The following is a 19,235-nucleotide window of genomic DNA, read 5'->3' as shown; positions in this document are numbered from 1 at the left end:
ATGAGGGAGGGCAGGAAGAGTCGTAGAGGAGATAAGATGAACAAAATCCTACAGGGAGGGAAAGCATTTGGGTCAAAAACAGGATACATGGGAATCAAGCAAAAGGCAGTTTGGGACAGGGACAGCATCTAAGAGAAGATGAGCAGATAGGAACTTATTTTTTTTGTAACGCAGTGGGAAAACTAAGTGAGCCAAATCACAGATCCTGGAGACGTGAAGGAAGTACGGGTGAACAAGAAAGGCAGAGCCAGATCACGAATGCCTTGAAACTAGATTAAACAAGCACTGATTCGAGGTCTTCAGCAATCCTCTGTCAAAATACATATATTCAGGGGCCGGGTGCAGTGGCCCATGCCTGTAATCCCAGCACTTTGGGAGGCAGAGGCAGGTGGATCACTTGAGGTCAGGAGTTCAAGATCAGCCTGGCCAACATGGTAAAACCCTGTCTCTACCAAAAATATAAAAAACTAGCCAAGCATGGTGGCATGCACGTAATCCCAGCTACTTGAGAGGCTGAGGCAGGAGAATCACTTGAATCTAGGAGATGGAGGATGCAGTGACAGAGCGAGACTCCATCTCAAAAAAAAAAAAACATATATTCAGGAAAAGGATCAAGGATTAACTCGGAGGTGGCAGAGTTGGTTGGCAGGTGTAGGCTGGACACAGTGCTGTGTTGTATTTTGTGTCACCATACGAGAAAAGGAATATGGTACTCCAGTAACAGCCAGTGACTTTTAATTGTCAGTTCTTCATCTCAGGACCTAGAAATGCCCCATGGAATGAGACCCAGAACAAGGAGGAGAGGAAGGATGGAGGAAAATTACAGCCAAAGCCTCGGGCAATACTAGGGCTGGCTGGTGCAGGTAAGAGTTCACCCACTGTGGGAAGCCTGGGCCTGAGAAAGGATTTTCAAAAGAAAGGAAAAGAGATTAGTAGAGAAGACAAATTTCCCGACTCACGGTTTTGCCTGCCACTGGCCATTTTAATGCCAGTAGTAGGCAAAACCACCCTTCCTTAGTGAAACCCTCATTACCTGTACTTTGTTGAATGGATGCTCTTTTGAATGAAAATCAAGATATAAGGGCCAGGCATGTTGGCTCACGCTTGTAATCCTAGCACTTTAGGAGGACAAGGAGGGAGGATCATGAGGTCAGGAGATCGAGACCAGCCTGGCCAACATAGTGAAACTCTCATCTCTACTAAAAATACAAAATGTGGTGGCACATGCCTGTAGTCCCAGCTACTCGGGAGGCTGAGGCAGGAGAATCGCTTGAATCCGGGAGGCAGAGTTCACAGTGAACTGAGATCGCCTCATAGTACTGCAGCTTGGGTGACAAAGCGAGACTCCATCTCAACAACAACAACAAAAATCAAGATGTGGGAAAGTCTCCAGAGATGGCTTTTTAGGGAATAGGTCAGAAGAAGGACGAAGTATCCTGGTGTGAGTCACCTGAGGGCCTTATGTAGCTTCCCTGAATGTGTTGGAAAACACAGGGAGGAAACCGTCTTTCCTAGATTTCCCCTCAATTTCAGATTTACACCCGCTCCCTAAGGCCAAGGTGCCTCTGGTCAGCAGTAGAAAGAAAAAGAACTGTTCTCACCAAGGAAATCTCTGTAGAAAAGTTGCTGTGAAACTGGAGTAGGTGTGTCTTTTTGTCCTTCCGGTTCTTTTTATAGAGATTGCAGGAACCTCGGTGAGAGCCTACGGTTCTTCCGCCCATCTAGGGAGAGATTAAAGAAGCTGAGGTTGGCTCTTTCTTACTCATTGGCAGTTACAACCTCACCAACACCACAGCCTCAGCTTCTGGAGTGGACACGGAGAAGGTAAGTCGGAATCAGGGGGGCCATGCCCTCAGCTGTAACCGGGGTCACTCCAGCCATCTGGTCTGGGGATAACTGAAGGGAAGTAGAACTAAGGGGTATTCAATTGCAATGAATTTTTTTTTTTTTTCAAATGAATATGTGGGATTTTTTTTTTAGATGGAATCTAGCTCTGTCACCAGGCTGGAGTAGAGTGGCGCAATCTCGGCTCACTGCAACCTCTGCCTCCCAGGTTCAAGTGGTTCTCCAGCCTCAGCCTCCTGAGTAGCTGGGACTACAGACGCATGCCACCATGCCCAGATAATTTTTGTGTTTTTAGTAGAGATGGGGTTTCACCATGTTGGCCAAGATGGTCTCGATCTCTTGATCTCATGATCCACCCGCCTGAGCCTCCCAAAGTGCTGGGATTACAGGCGTGAGCCACCATGCCAGGCTGTGGGATCTTTTTCGTCGGCTGCCTCAATCAAGACATGGACTTTGGTACTAAACTGTTCAAAAAGGTATTTAAAGAAAGGGACCATTTTGTACGATTCTTTGATGAACAAATAATAGGTGTTTAACTACAACCTGTTGCACTGTATTGACTTGAACTGAAAGAAGGAACAGTCATTAAAATTACTGGGAAATTTTATTCCCAGTAATTCATCTGCCTGTCTCCTTCATGCAGTGCATCAGTGTCTAGAATGATCCAATGATCCCTTAATGTTGGCAGTCCTTGTTCTGGAGCCTGATATAACCAAATTCCATCAATCATGCAAACATTGTCACACAGCTGCTTTTATGAAAAAGATTTTGTGTTAGCTTTCAAAAAGCCTTGGAAATTGGGATACACAAATGGACATATTATCAAGTGAAGTCTGTTCAGCTTTTCCGAGCAGGATGAAGCTAAGATAGTTTTGAGGGGTTTAGATTGCCTTTCTCATTTCCTTTACTGGCATCCTATATAAAACTCTTATAAATTCGGGGTAATGTACTATGATGGCATTTCCCATCCCCTTAGACTATGTTTGCATATATCTCTGAATTTTTTCCCTGTAGGGAAGCTTAGCATTTAGATAAGTATCCGGAGTCCAACAAAATGTAACTCAGGCTCTGGACAGTGTCCTAGGGACAATTTTGGTAAAGATATTTATTTCATATGCCCAGGTGTCCTCATTTCAGAATGAGACATTACAGTGCCCTGCATGGACCACCCAGTAGGCATTCTTGTAGGTATTAGGTTGGTGCAAATGTAGTTGCCGTTCTTGCCATCACCTTTTTTTGTTTGTTTGTGTTTTGTGTTTTTTGTTTTAAGACAGGGTCTCACTCTGTCCCTAAGGCTGGGGTGCAGTGGCGCGATCTCAGCTCACTGCAACTTCTGCCTCCCAGGTTCAAACGATTCTCTTGTCTCAGCTTCCTAAGTAGCTGTGACTACAGGCACGTGCCATCGTGCCTGGCCAATTTTTTTAAGTATTTTTAGCAGAGATGGGGTTTCACCATGCTGGCCAGGCTGGTTTTGGACTCCTGACCTCAAGTGATCCACCCACCTCGGCTTCCTACAGTGCTGGAATTACAAGTGTGAGCCACCATACCCTTGCATTATTTTTTGTTTTTTAAGACAGAGTCTAACTCTGTCACTCAGGCTGGAGTGTAGTGGGGTGATCTCGGCTCAATGCAATGTTAGTCTCCTGGGTTCACGCAATTCTCCTGCCTCAGCCTCCTGAGTAGCTAAGATTATAAGCGTGCACCACCACACCCGGCTATGCTTTATATTTTTAGCAGAGATGATAGGGTTTCACCATGTTGGCTAGGCTGGTCTTGAACTGCTGACCTCAAGTGATCTGCCCGCCTCGGCCTTCCAAAGTGCTGGGATAACAGGAGTGAGCCACCGTGCCTGCCATTCTTGTCATTACTTTTAATTGCAAAAACCGCAATTACTTTTGCACCAACCTAAGAGATGCAGAGCTGTCAATTTGTCTCATCCTTTTTTTGCAGGGCATCAGAAAACCATTCTCGTGAGGTCCACACCTATAAGTCACCATGTACAAGGACTGCATCGAGCCCACTGGAGACTATTTTCTTCTCTGTGACACGGAGGGGCCGTGGGGCATCATCCTAGAGTCCCTAGCAATACTTGGCATCGTGGTCACAATTCTGCTACTCTTGGCATTTCTCTTCCTCATGCGAAAGATCCAAGACTGCAGCCAGTGGAATGTGCTCCCCACCCAGCTCCTCTTCCTCCTGAGTGTGCTGGGGCTCTTTGGACTTGCTTTTGCCTTCATCATCCAGTGCAATCAACAAACTGCCCCCGTTCGCTACTTTCTCTTTGGGGTTCTCTTTGCTCTCTGTTTCTCGTGTCTCTTAGCCCATGCCTCCAACCTAGTGAAGCTGGTTCGAGGTCGCATCTCCTTCTCCTGGACGACAATTCTGTGCATTGCCATTGGTTGCAGTCTGTTGCAGATCATTATTGCCATTGAGTATGTGACTCTCATCATGACCAGAGGCATGACGTTTATGCATATGACACCCTGCCAGCTCAATGTGGACTTTGTTGTACTCCTGGTCTATGTCCTCTTCCTGATGGCCCTCACATTCTTCGTCTCCAAAGCCACCTTCTGTGGCCCGTGTGAGAACTGGAAGCAGCATGGAAGGCTCATCTTTGTCACTGTCCTCTTCTCCATCATCATCTGGATGGTGTGGATCTCCATGCTCCTGAGAGGCAACCCACAGTTCCAGCGACAGCCCCAGTGGGATGACCCGGTCATCTGCATTGGCCTGGTCACCAACGCATGGGTTTTCCTGCTGCTGTACATCGTCCCTGAGCTCTGCATTCTCTACAGATCGTGCAGGCAGGAGTGCCCTTTACAAGGCAATGCCTGTCCTGTTGCAGCCTACCAACACAGCTTCCGAGTGGAGAACCAGGAGCTCTCCAGAGGTACCTTCCTAGGGGATTCAGGGAGCAGATCAGATTTGGGATGGGTGGCTTCATAGTTCAAGTATGGAGATGCACACTCTCAGAATCAAGGTTAAATTTTTATGGAAAATGAGTTCTTCCAAAACATAGAGCTTTATGGGGAGAGACCAAGACATAAATGAATCAAAGGCCGTAAATAAAGAGGGTGTGACTCTGAATGTTCTTACTGGCTATCAAAAGACATCCACTATTAAATGAGTTAACCAGCCCTAAATTAGGCCTGGACCATGAGATTTTGCATGACATCTAATGCTAAGTCCAGATGTGTTGGCCGTCAAGTGCAAAAGCCAATGCTGGCAGCAGTGATGGACATTAAAAAATTTGTCTCAAAGCTGATTTGCCCAAACATAATCTAAAACTGATTCATAGGAGTCATAACCTCATTAAAGCCATAAAGCCCAATCACTTCTGGATTTCAACTTTTCAAACCATTTACTGTTTAAAATCCTTCAAGGTTTACAAAAAGCGAGAGGAAGAGCCATTACATCCTAATTCTAAGTAAAGACTCAGATGTGTGACCATTAGGAGAAAGAAACTAACTTGCTTATGTGACATTTTCATAATGCTTTCTGGGTCATATTTTTATCCAAGCCACCTGACTACATGCTGTTAAGGAATAAAACACATTATCCATGGCAACAAGGATGCTTGGACCCCAACGACCTGGGGGAAATAGTGGCTAATTTCAGTTATCTGGAAGCATGTCAAAACGCATTAATTCCTTTTCTGAAACATCTGGGCTATTATCCAAAACCCAATATCATAGTTTTACATCAATGTTTATGTCTTAATAGGCATCTGACTTCTCACATTTTATTTCTAATGTGCAATGATGATGTTATTTTATATATTGTATAGCACACATAATGCTCACCAGGCTCAAAAAAAATTCACATAAGCTTCCTTTTAAGTACATACACTTTTTTTTGAGCTGTAATCTATGGCTAATTGCACATTCAAATTAAATCCTGTTCAGATAAATGCATCCATTAATTCTTTTCAGTTCAGTTGACCAGAAGTTGGAAATTGACACTACACATTTTTTCCTATAAAAGTTTTTCATTGCTTGTTGATGATGCATAATCACATCGCCGAGGCTTGTGGCAGAATTGCACAGTCAATCTTTCCTGAAAATACTTCCCATAGTTCTTACCAGAAGATAAAACTTCTTGTGTTTGTTTTTGTTGCTGCTGCTGTGTTTCCAGGAAACAAAAGTCAGAGTGAAAAAAATTCTTAGAGTTTCACAATAAACCAGAATACACTGAGATTTGTAATGATCAATATTCCATACCCCACAAAACACCAGCAAGTGCTGAAAGGGTTCAAAGGAGTGTGTTAGTTGAAAAGCAAGGGCTTGCAAAAATCTGATGATTCCTGGTTTGGCCAGGAGTATCCTATTACTCAAGCAAGGTTAGAAAATCCATTTCTGAGCAGGAAATAGTCTGCCAATGATAGTCATGATCAATGTAACTTGAAATTTTGTGGAAAAAAAAATCAATAGTGTTGTAAAGAACATATAGATTGGCTGGGCTCTGTGGCTCACATCTGTAATCACAGCACTCTGGGAGGCTGAGGCAGGTGGATCACTTCAGTTCAGGAGAAGGAGGGAAGAAAGGAAGGGAGGGAGGGAGGGAGGAAGGAAGGCAGAAAGTCAGGAAGGCAGGAAGGCAGGAAGTCAGGAAGGCAGGCAGGCAGGCAGGCAGGCAGGAAGGAAGGAAGGAAGGATTGCTCTCCAAGATTGGGCAAAATAACCAGAAACTTAAGCTCAGAAAGTAAAATCAGAATTTTGATATTTGTACCTGGAAGAAGTACAAATATCAAAATTTAGGGGAACAATTAAAACTCAATTAAAAGTGCAGGATTCCACCTAGCTAGGAAAAACATACAAATAGATACAAAATGGGTAAGAGCTAGAGAAGTATAATAACAATAACCTGAAACGTCCTAAGCGTTACCGTAGGCCATGAGCTGATAGTAGGGAAACAACTTACTGCTGACTTTGCTTTTGTTTGCTTAAGAAACAATCATGGTACTGTATAAACAGATGTGTGGGCAGCAGGAACAACCGTGCCACTGTACCCAGCACTGGTTAGTTTCCAGCAGGGATACCCACCGATCCACCAACGAGAAGTGTGGGGAGCTTGGGGAGGCTCGGCAGAACCCCACAAAGATGATTAAAGGATTTAATATCAGACGTGTGTGGAAAGGTGAAGACAGTGAGAATGAGACGGTCGTTCTTAAGCTTTGTGTGCTTTGTCAGACTATCCAAGCTCTCTCTTGAAATTCTGTCCCATTTTGTTCGAGTCCATGAGGCATGCATTTGTGCTGTGACGCTTCTGACTAATGCTGTTTGTAGCTGTGATTCCAGTCACATAATTATTTGATTTACCACTGGGTTATGAGAACAGAATTATTCAGCTAAAAGGAGAGTAAGAAAGGGGTGCCTAGCTGAAAATTTCACAAGCATGGCTGGGCACAGTGGTTCACTCCTGCAATCCTAGCACTTTGGGAGGCCAAGACGGGTGAATCACCTGAGGTCAGGAGTTAGAGACAAGCCTGTCCAACATGGTAAAACCCTGTCTCTAAAAATACAAAAATTAGTTGGGCATGGTGGTGCATGCCTGTAATCCCAGCTACTCGGGGAGGGCTGAGGCATGAGAATCACTTGAACCTGGGAGGCAGAGGTTGCAGTGAGCAGAGATTGTGCCACTGCACTCCAGCCTGGGCAACAGAGCGAGACTCCGTCTCAAAAAAAAAAAAAAGAAAGAAAGAAAGAAAGAAAGAAAATTTCACAAGTATGAAGACCTCTCCCCAAGAGGCAGTCTTCCTGTTTTTCATCTCCAGCTAAAGACAGTGGGTGGAAATGGACTCAGAGGCATGAGAGATTTAGATTAAATATGAAAGTAAGAATTGGTGGACAGAAACAGATCAGCAAAGGGGATTAAGAATTTCATTTCCCTGGAATTCTTTCTAAAGAAGATTAGGCTTTATTCTTCTGAAATGGCTTATGGACTTAATTTTAAGATACAAAAACATCTGGATGGAGAACGAAAATGCAATCAAGCGTGTTACTGTAGGACTCCAAACAAATGGGTATAAATATTATTTGCCCCGTGTAATAAGTGTGTCCCTGAGAAGCTGTATATTGATTGGACTTTGAAAAATCAGTTGGCTTCAACCAAAATCTTGAGCCAAAAATATAGATACATGCTCACAGCATTTGATTGAAATTTAACATGCTCAACATATTGTTAGGCACAGGAAACTTCAACAAAAAGATTAGGGCAAAGAATGTGTGTACATGTAAATGAAGCAATTAAAATGCAAAATAAAAATAGAGATGTAATTCTGAAATTATTTTGATGTTTAACTACTTCATTTACATGCACCTGGGATTATGGTTTCTGTGGTTTTTTTTTTAACATAGTCTTCATTAATTAGATTAGTTGATGGATATAATGCTTGTTTTATATTTAATTTGGAGTTGGTAAGTTTTGGAATATTTCTCTTCCTGAATAAATGATAACTAATCTCCAAAATAAATAAATAGAATAGAACAGTAGGTCTTTTGAGAATCTTAAACGTGATATAATTTGCAGAAATCTTAAATATGATAGAATATCAGCTATGAATTGCTTTATGAGGAGGAAAATTCTTCTAATTATTGCCTGCCTTATCTGTTTTAGACTAATTAGAATATTGTTATATCAAATTTGCTAACAGCAAGACCCATCTGTATTTGAAAGTGTCTGCCAGGCATGGTCCCAGTACTTTAGGAGGGCGAGGCGGGTGGATCACCTGAAGTCAGGAGTTCAAGACAGGCCTGGCCAACATGGTGAAACCCGTCTCTACTAAAATTACAAAAAATTAGCCAGGCATAGTGGCAGGCACCTGTAGTCCCAGCTACTTGGGAGGCTGAGGCAGGAGAATTGCTTGAATATGGGAGGTGGAGGTTGCAGTGAGCTGAGATTACACATTGCACTCCAGCCTGGGCAACGAGAATGAAACTCCATCTCAAAAAGAAAAAAAGAAAAGAAAGTGTCACATTACTCTGGGTGTTTTTCCATCCAGTGTTTGGATGCTTACAGACAAAGCTCTTAAGATTCTTTTTGAAAATATTAGATAATCAGAGTCTACATAATGTAAAAATGAGTCAACAAGTATAAAACAAGATGGACCAAGAGAACACTGTTTCTGCAAACATCAGCCCTTCTGGTTGTTTCCCTAGCAAACTCCAACTTTTGCCAAATATAGCCCTTTTGGACGATTCTCAACATTTTTTCTTCAAGGCACACTCACCTTACCAGGGAAAATCCAACTTAAAAGGTCCCAGGTGGTGTCATTTTTGTTTGTTCTTTCGTGCACGGAAAGTTCTTTTTTGTCATTCTCAAGTTACAGATCACAGAGAGAGAACTAGCTTAAAGCAGGGAAGAAAACAGTGGGGTCATAGGCAGGATTTGTTTGGTCTGAGGACAGATAGTCAAGGATGATGACATTCATAAAGATTCGGCGAGCTTAGCTGGATGTGGTGGTGCACGCCTGTGCTCCCAGCTACTCAGGAGGCTGAGAGGGGAGGATCACTAGAGCCCAGGAGTTCAAGGTTGCAGTGAGCTATGATTGTGCCACTGCACACTCCAAAAAAAATTAAATTATAATTAAAAAAAAACAAATTCAGGGAGCCAGAGCATAACTGGACAACGAGGGGCAGTGGAAAGAGTGCAAAATCGGGCCTCATGTGCCCAGGCTTCAAGATTCTGCTTCTTACCAACTTTAAGACCAAACCAAGGTCCTCAAGCCCTAGGAGCCTCAGAGTCCTCATCTTTAAATGCTGCTCATTTCGTCCCTCCCTGCCTCCTCCACAGATAAATGGAAGGTCTTACTCAACTCAGACTTCCTATCACACAGGTGCAGATTTAGTGTAAAAAAGCCACTCAGCCTTTTTGTAAACTCATGAGCTATAGCTAGAGCTGGAAGACTTAGGCTTTTCTAACTGATGACCTGGTTTGATGAGAATGTTGGATGAAAGCTGGTTCCCAAGAGATTGAGTGTGAAGGAGCCTTGTTATGACACAAGGAGCAAAGTTGAGCTAAGGATTTGGTTTATTCTACCATGAAGGAAAGAATTTCTTTTCTTTTCTTTTTTTTTTTTTTTTTTTTTTTTTTGAGGCGGAGTTTCGCTCTTGTTACCCAGGCTGGAGTGCAATGGCGCTATCTCGGCTCACCGCAACCTCCGCCTCCTGGGTTCAGGCAATTCTCCTACCTCAGCTTCCCGAGTAGCTGGGACTACAGGCACGTGCCACCATGCCCAGCTAATTTTTGTATTTTTAGTAGAGATGGGGTTTCACCTTGTTGACCAGGATGGTCTCGATCTCTTGACCTCGTGATCCACCCACCTCGGCCTCCCAAAGTGCTGGGATTACAGGCGTGAGCCACCGCACCCAGCCCGAAGGAAAGAATTTCATGTATCACAGCATCCAACTGCTTTAAAAAAAAAAATGCCACTAAGAAGAGGATGTCAGAGCATCTATTCTAACAGCAGCACTACCACCAATAATCATATACAAAGGATAGCTCATGAGTGTTTTCTATATAGCATGCCCCGTTCCAAGGACTTTATATAATATTTTTATATAATCTTCAAAACAGTCCTATGAGATAGACTTACTGTTATGACTGTCATTATTCCTCTTTTATTTCCATCAGGAAACAAAGGTAACAAAAGGTTAAGGAACTTGGCCCTGGGTAGGTAACACAAGTGAGAGAGCCAAGCGGTCCTTCTCCAGGGTCCATCCACTCAACATGAAACCCCTAAGTGTGAACACTACTGACATGGTTATGTCTATGATCATCAAAAAACAACTAGGTATCCAGCAAGTGCCTGGTCTTAGAGACAGGCACAGCTCCTGTCTTCACAGAGCTTATAGTCTGGTTGAGGAGACAGCCATTAAACAAATACCTATGTCTGTCATTATCCTACAACAATACAGAATTGTCTCAAGTGATCTCTTTTATTATACCCGATCTTAAAAATTGAATTCAGGCCATATGTGGTGGCTCAGACCTGTAATCCCAGCACTTTGGGAGGCCAAGGTGGGAGGTTTAAGGCCAGGGGTTTAAGATCAGCCTGGGAAAATTTTTAATTTTTTTTTTTTTTGAGACAGAGTCTTGCTCTGTCGCCAAGCTGGAGTGCAGTGGCCCAGTCTCGGCTCACTGCAACCGCTGCCTCCTGGGTTCAAGCGATTCTTCCACCTCAGCCTCCCAAGTAGCTGGGACCACAGGCACGTGCCACCATGCCCGGCTAATTTTTGTCTTTTTAGTAGAGATGAAGTTTAACCAGGTTGGCCAGGATGGTCTCGATCTCTTGACTTCGTGATCCGCTCACCTCAGCCTCCCAAAGTTCTGGGATTACAGGTGTGAGCCACTGACCCCGGCCTAAAATTTTTAAAAATTGAATTCAAGCTTGTAGAGAATCAAGCCTAAAGGGTCTGTTGAAAAGAATGAGATGTCCAAGGTCACACAGGTAACACTGAGAGAGCAAGAACTGACCCGGAGCTAGTGCTCTTCCAACACCAGTGTGCTTCTCCTAAGCACTCAGACGCTACCCATGCTTGCCACATCAACTTTAAATGCACTCCGTTAAATTATAAACTTTTTCAATAACAGCCACAACTGAGAATTCCTCTTATTTATTTATTTAGTCTCACTGTGTCGCCCAGGCTAGAGTACAGTGGCACGCTCTTGGTTCACCACAATCTCTGCCTCCTGGGTTCAAGCAATTCTCCTACCTCAGCCCCCCAAGTAGCTGGGATTACAGGCACACGCCACCATGCTGGGCTGGTTTTTGTATTTTTAGTAGAGACAAGGTTTCACCATGTTGGCCAGGCTAGTCTCAAACTCCTGACCTCAAGTGATCCGCCCATTTTGGCCTTTCAAAGTGCTGGAATTACAGGCATGAGCCACCGCTTCCAGCCTGAGAATTCCTTTTAAAGAGTGAAGAGCCTGTTTGCAAGCCATGGAGTTTTCCTGTAGTCCTCATGTGCTGTTTCTACGTGACTCTCAGACACTAACCCAGCCCTTCCCTCCTTTGGCTTTCAGCCCGAGACAGTGATGGAGCTGAGGAGGATGTAGCATTAACTTCATATGGTACTCCCATTCAGCCGCAGGTAAATGTACTCACCTACATTCACCCAGGAGGGATCTAGCAAGCACTCCTTCCTCAGGACAGCCTCAGGCTTTGTTTCTAATGGTTTTACTGACCTGAGAGCAGAGAGGCAGGGCAGGAGCATCCCTAAAGGCATGTGGAGCTTGAGCCACCCAGATTTAAGCCAGACCAGGTGGCACAAGACAGCCTTCACCCAAACCCTCCCAGTCTTCACTGCCAGCAACAATATAGCAGCATTCTGATGCAACTGCCTGTCCCTGGAAAGAAAGGGCAGCTTGAAGTTTTTGTGCGAAAGTGAAGAGGAGCAGGCTCACCAAATTTTGCCTCAGGACAGTAGAGGATTGCAAATATGTCTGAGTGCCAGGTTTGCTTTTAGTAGCAGTTGTCTGAACCTATCACCTGAGTCCCACTGACTGCCTCTCTGGGTCGCTGTCTCTCTCCAGCAGCCCAGGCTGCCCTAAGAACTGGGCAGGATCTGTCACCATCATCTGGATGCCCAGATGGATGAACAAATTGTAATCATTTCAGGCAAAAACAGAGGGAGCATTGCTGAGTAGTTCGGGGGTAATTCACATTTAGGCTGTGAAGACTTGAAGACATACAAATCTAAACAGCCAAAAATATCACATTGGGACACAATTCTTACATTATAAGGATCAAAAGTAACTAAAACTCCAGCATGAAAGTCACACGCAGATCAGTTGTTCAATTAATTTACGAGGCCTCTAACTGAGCTAATCCCTCTGGTATGTTATCTGAGACTTCGCCTTTTCCGAGAATGACACATGGACCAGCCCACAGCTATATCATGTGCTTTAATCAACCTTCAGGAGGGCATTTACATAATGAAAACATCTTTATTATCCCCTGCAAGAGTTTCCTGGATTCATTTCAATTTCCAGTGATCAGCTATTCAACCTTGCTTGCAAAAAGATTCTTGTTCATGGCTAGGGAGTAGCCTGGCATAGGTAGGCTCACTACTTTTCTTCTTTTGTTATTGACAAAGAATTAAATGAAGGTGAGGTAATAATACTTCAAAAATAACTTTCGGGCTGAGCACAGTGGCTCATGCCTGTAATTCCAGCACTTTGGAAGGCCGAGGTGGGTGGATCACTTGAGGGCAGGTGTTCAAGACCAGCCTGGCCAAAATGGTGAAACCCCATCTCTACTAAAAGTACAAAATTAACCGGGCATGGTGGTGCACACCTGTAATCCCAGTTACTGAGGACGCTGAAGCAGGAGAATTGCTTGGATCTGCGAGGCAGAGGTTGTAGTGAGCCCAGATCGCACCACTGCACTCCAGCCTGGGTGACAGCGTTTCAAAAAACAAAAACAGGCCAGGCGTGGTGGCTTACGCCTGTAATCTCAGCACTTTGGGAGGCAGAGGCGGGCGAATCACAAGGTCAGGAGTTTGAGACCAGGCTGGCCAACATGGTGAAACCCTGTCTCTACTAAAGACACAAAAAATTAGCCAGGCGTGGTGGCACATGCCTGTAATCCCAGCTACTCAGGAAGTGGAAGCAGGAGAATCGCTTAAACCCCTGAGGCAGAGGTTGCAGTGAGCTGAGATTGCACCACTGCACTCCAGTCTGGGTGACAGGATGAGACTCCATCTCAAATAAATAAATAAATAAAAACATAAATTTGGAGCATAGCATCCCTTTAGTTGCTCAAAAAGTTGATCATGGCTTTTCTTCCTTTCCAGACTGTTGATCCCACACAAGAGTGTTTCATCCCACGGGCTAAACTGAGCCCCCAGCAAGATGCAGGAGTATAAATCTACAGGAAACATGAGTAGAGAAAACCCAGCAGACCATCCGGGGTAGCAGAGCCCTGATAGGCCACCGGGTCCCACAGAGTCACACTGCCAACGAAGAGTCAGCACATCCCTCCTGCTGTTTCCTGACCCTCCATCCTCCTGGACCCTCCACCAGAAGACCACCTTTTCGAGCATAATTACAATCTTGCTGGCCACCCTACCTTGACTGTGTCTCTTTCTTCATTCGTGTAACTGCAAAATTCCCTTTCTTAGCAATGCTGGAAAGAAATTGGTGCCTCTTATTCACAGAACTGAAAGACCCTGTCTGAAGAAATGAAGGGCATTCTAATGTGACAGCAAGGTTAGTAGTAGCTTACCATTGGATTCTGTGGCTGGTCAATTTTTAAATTGTGCTGAAAAACACATAACATAAACTTTACCATCTCAACCATGTTTAAGTGTACAGTTAAGTAGTGTTCATCATATTCACACTGCTGTGAATGTTCTAGAACTTTTTCATTTTGCAGAACTGAAATTCTCAATCTATTGAACAACTCCCTCCAGCTCCTGACCACCACCATTCTACTTTTAAGAATTTGACTATTTTAGATACCTTACGTAATAGAATCATACGGTATTTGTCTTTTTGTGACTGGCTTATTTTTCCTGGCGTAATGTCCTCAAGGTCCACGTCACATGTTGTAGCATGTCACAGGATCTCCTTTTCCAGGCTGAACAATATTCCATTGTATGTCTATACCACATTTTCTTTATCTATCTGTCAACGGATATTTGGGGTTGCTTTCACCTCTTGGCTATTGTGAATAGTGCTGCAATGAACATAGGTGTGTAAAAATCTCTTTGAAATCCTGCTTTCAGTTATTTTGGTGTATACCCAGAAGTGGGATTGCTGGATCATATGATAATTCTATTTTTAATTTTTTGAGGAACCTCCATACCATTTTCCACAATGGCTAGAGTATTTTACATTTTTATCAACAATGCACAAACAATTCCACTTCCTCCACATCCTCGCCAACATTGTTATTTCCTGGGGCATTTTGTTTCTGGTTTACAGTGGCCATCCTAATGAGTGTGAAGTATCTAGTAATTTTTTATAAAGGAATTCTTTTTTTTTTTTTTTGAGACGGAGTCTTGCTCTGTCGCCAGGTGCCAGGCTGGAGTGCAGTGGTGCAATCTTGGCTCACTGCAACCCCCGCCTTCCGGGTTCAAGCAGTTCTCCTGCTTCAGCCTTCCCGAGTACAGGTGTGCGCCACCACGCCCAGCTAATTTTTGTATTTTGATAGAGATGGGATTTCATCATGTTGGCCAGGACGGTCTCCATCTCTTGACCTTGTGATCCGCCCGCCTCGGCCTCCCAAAGTGCTGGGATTACAGGCGTGAGCCACCGCGCCCGGCCCATAAAGGAACTCAAAATACGATAAGCCAGAATTGCCTACGAAGTTAAAGCCAAATCCTCAGGATCACAATTGGGCGGTTTAAAGAACATGACATTGCCATGGACTTGCAAGCTGGCAGGCTTTCTCTCCTGGTGCCACCTCCCTGTGACAGCTACTTGGGCAGCATGGTTGAGGGCATGACCTGCTTTGCTGAGCCAGTAATAGCAAAGGAAGAGCCACCCCAGTAGATGCTCATAAAGGATTTTACATGAACATAAAGAGCATAGTCTGCCCGTCTTGAGGTTTCTAATGAGCTGGTGTCTCTGCGCTAATTGTCTTGCCTTTGTTCCTCATCAGCCCCACATTCTTCTCCATTCTTTCATCTGCCCTTAATACTCATTTGTTATCTATTACAAGAATAAGAGGACAAGAGTCAGAGGTATGCCTCCAGAAGGGTCCTGGGGTCTGATTCAGCCCTGCCACCTTGCAGATGAGAGAATAGAACTTTGGAGAACAGAATGACTTACCCAAAGCCACACACTCATTAGTGGTGAGCCAGATTTTCTGACTCCTAGGCCAGTCCTCCTCCCCGTCCACGAGGCTCCTCCATGCCCATATTTTTGTATGCGCAAGTAAGGTGTGTTCCCCATGAGAACAAATGAATACTCAGACCCATGAGTGTTGAGTGCCTGCTAAATGAAAGCATTTTGAAAAATAACTAAGGCTCTATACATGCAAGAGAGCCTTTTTAATGGCCAATGGACAGCATAAGTTGTTCCATAGCAATAAATATTTCCTGAGCATCTGCAAGTTACCAGGAACCATTCTAGGACTCAGCCCCAGACAAAGCATACAACACTGCTTTGGCAGAGCTTGCATTTTTGTCGGGGAAAATATACAATGCAGAGAATTTCAGCAACACAGCTCCTTTGTTTTACAGATAGAGAGAAGGGACTTGCCCAGTATAACAGGGCTTGTTAGCAGTAGAACGAAGACCAGAATCCAGTTTTCCAAACCCCTATCCAGTGCTCATCTCTACACAATGTTCCATTCCAACTTTTTTTTTTCATTTGAGTCGGAGTCTCACTCTGTCACCCAGTCTGGGTTGTAATGGTGCGATCCTGGCTCACTGCAACCTCGGCCTCCTGGGTTCAAGCGATTCTACTGCCTTGGCCTCCTGAGTAGCTGGAATTACAGGCATGCACCACCACACCCAGCTAACTTTTGTTTTTTTTTTTTAAATATGAGATGAGGTTTCATCATATTGGCCAGGCTGGTCTTGAACACCTGACCTCAAGTGATCTACCCATCTTGGCCTCCCAAAGTGCTGGGATTACAGCATGAGCCACCACGCCCAGCCTATTCCAACATTTTTATGTATGTCCCTGCTGCACTAAAATTAGCTGCTCTTTTTCAAAATCTGTACCATAAGCAATGTTGTCAGCACAACCCAGGACCTAGTAAATGACCAAAGTGTTTGACCTTCTGCCTTATTGATAATGAAAAACAGAGAAAAATTGTTTAAGCATTAAGCAATGCTCTGGCCTATAGATTAGGTGGCATCCATGTGAAGACCCTAATTTGAAAGGTAGAAACAAGCCTTGCAAACTTCCACCTGTTCTGAAAGAAAACGATTATGACAGATCCTCCTGGTGTTTATCCCAATAATCATAATAATGATACCTTCAACATAATTTTGTTTTGTTTTGTTTTTTTGAGACAGAGTCTCACTCTGTTGCCAGGCTGGAGTGCAGTGGCGTGATCTTGGCTCACTGCAACCTCCACCTCTGGTGTTCAAGGGATTCTCCTGCCTCAGCCTCCCGAATAGCTGGGACTACAGGCACACGCCACCATGCCCAGCTAATTTTTGTATTATTAGTAGAGATGGGGTTTCACCATGTTAGCCAGGATGGTCTCGATCTCTTGACCTCATGATCTGTGCACCTCAGCCTCTCTTGGCAGCAGGGACTTATATAAATGCTAGGATTACAGGCATGAGCCACCACGCCCAGCCAATTTTGTTTTGTTTTGCAAGCGGGAGATGTTTCTATAGAGTTGGCTGACAAATTTTTAGAAACTCACTGAAGCCATGTACAAGGGCCTAATATTGTCTCCCAAAATGTTTTTCTAAAATTGATGAAGGTTAAAATTGAACCCATTTTACCAAACTGCCTCTGATATTTATACCACAATTTTATCTAATTTTAGACTATGTATTAGTTTAGATTTGGGGGGTTGTGGGTTCCAAGTGTCTCATTCAAACTGTTTCAGGAATGGAGTTTTACTTTAAAGTTACATAAGACAGGGAAACAAAACTTCCTCAGGATACACAGTACAGCCACTCAGCTGGCCTGATAGAGAGTGAACACAGACACTGAGAGGGGCTTGCTGTCTCCCGCAGTCACTTCTACACTTTCTCTGCTTCCTTTGGTGGGTATTTTCTTTTATCTGCCCACAAGCAGCTGACTGATGATCTCCCATGTCATCATTCAGCCCTTCTCTTAGGCTGTATCAGCCTGTGGATTGACTGCCCTTGGGTCCAGCACCCACCACTGGTCCACTCAGCTGTGCCTCGCTTGGTCATACGGGACAGAACTTGGTCACATCTGCCTGCTTCCTCTGTGGGAAGCTGTGGAGACAGAAGTGTTCTCTGGGGAGCATGCACCATGAGTAACCGATACAGGAGAAATTCATCCTGAAAAATACAAAAATACAATTTTATAAAATTAAAGAATACTTTTTTTTTTTAAGACAAGATCTCACTCTATCACCCAGGCTGGAGTGCAGTGGCTCAAGCCATCCTCCCACCTCAGCCTCCCAAGTAGCTGGGACTACAGGTGTGCCCCACCACACCCAGCTAATTTTTGTATTTTTTGTAGAGACGGGGTTTTGCTATGTTGCCCAGGCTGGTCTCAAGCGATCTACCCATTCTGGCCTCCCAAAGCACTGGGATTACAGGAATGAGCCACTGTACCTAGCCTATAGAATATTTTATGAAAATACAATAAAATTTATTTCAAGTTTATGCAGCAATTCACATAAAGTAAAAAACTGTGAACTACTCTAAGTAGAGAACCATGAGGAACCTGCTTTAAAAAAAAAATGATTTTCCCAGGTACTTGGGAGGCAGGAGGATCCCCTGATCCCAGTTGTTCAAGGCTACAGTGAGCTATGATCATGCCACTGCACTCCAGCCTGGGTGACAGTGAGACCCTAGCTAAAAATTAAAAAATAATAATAAAATATAAAGCTATTTATGGTTAGCGTATTGTACTCAATTTGACAAGTATTATTGAAGATCTAAACTCATTTACTTTTTTTTGTTGTTAATAGAGATGAGATGGCCGAGCACAGTGGCTCACACCTATAATCCCAGCATTTTGGGAGGCCAAGGCGGGTTGATCATGAGGTCAGAAGTTCAAGACCACCCTGGCCAAGATGATGAAACCTCGCCTCTACTAAAAATACAAAAAAATTAGCCAGGTGTGGTGGCAGGCACCTGTAATCCCAGCTACTCAGGAGGCTGAAACAGGAGAATCACCTGAACCCAGGAGGCGGAGGTTGCAGTAAGCTGAGATCGCACCACTGCACTCCAGCCTGGGCAACAGAGCAAGACTCTGTCTTAAAAAAAAAAAAATGGAGATGAAATTTCACCATGTTGCCCAGCCTTTAACTCCTGGGCTCAAGCAATCCTCCTGCCTCAGCTTCCTAAAGTGCTGGGATTATAGACGTGAGCCACTACACCCAGCCATCTAAACTTATTTACTTGTATGTAATGGGTTACATAATTTGAAAGGTACATATTCTCTAAAATATTTTACTTTTAATTTTTTTCTGAGTGGCTCATTTCATCTTGCATCTTAAATATTTTAGATAGTATCCCTCTGATTTTATTTATCTTATCCAAAAGAAAAGGTATCAATTAAAAATTTTATTTTAAAATGCCTGTCCTGTCTGGTATAATGTAGCCAGTTAGCTCAGCTTTTTAAAGCATTCTGCTAACAAAATACTTGTCTGGGTAAAGTTAATTTATCATTCCTCTTGATGATATTAGTATTTTCTGGATTAAAAGAACATCAAAGATTTATTTCCCTCCATATTAAATTTCATGATCATCCCATAAACTTAAAAGGCTTATAGT

The 19,235-nt window shown here is 43.7% G+C and overlaps 1 protein-coding gene across 2 annotated transcripts; it reads left to right on the top strand.

Annotated features, from left to right (window-relative positions):
• The first annotated feature begins 814 nt into the window (after positions 1-814).
• GPRC5D (G protein-coupled receptor class C group 5 member D) lies at positions 815-13,913 on the top strand. Of its 2 annotated transcripts, XM_012447607.2 has the most exons (5): positions 815-863; positions 1,678-1,824; positions 3,796-4,735; positions 11,869-11,936; positions 13,641-13,913. In XM_012447607.2, exons 3-5 carry the CDS (start codon positions 3,841-3,843, stop codon positions 13,710-13,712), a joined length of 1,035 nt encoding a protein of 344 aa, XP_012303030.2. In that variant the 5' UTR covers positions 815-863; positions 1,678-1,824; positions 3,796-3,840; the 3' UTR covers positions 13,713-13,913. The 2 variants fall into 2 exon arrangements, with proteins under 2 accessions (XP_012303030.2, XP_012303031.2); XM_012447608.2 differs by lacking the exon at positions 11,869-11,936 and having other exon boundaries at positions 13,641-13,680.
• The last annotated feature ends 5,322 nt before the right edge of the window (positions 13,914-19,235 follow it).

This window comes from Aotus nancymaae, unplaced genomic scaffold (assembly GCF_030222135.1).
Source record: "Aotus nancymaae isolate 86718 unplaced genomic scaffold, 86718_ANA_hifiasm-v0.15.2.pri h1tg000016l, whole genome shotgun sequence".
NCBI lineage: Eukaryota > Metazoa > Chordata > Mammalia > Primates > Aotidae > Aotus > Aotus nancymaae.
This window is presented reverse-complemented; position numbering and strand designations above follow the sequence as displayed.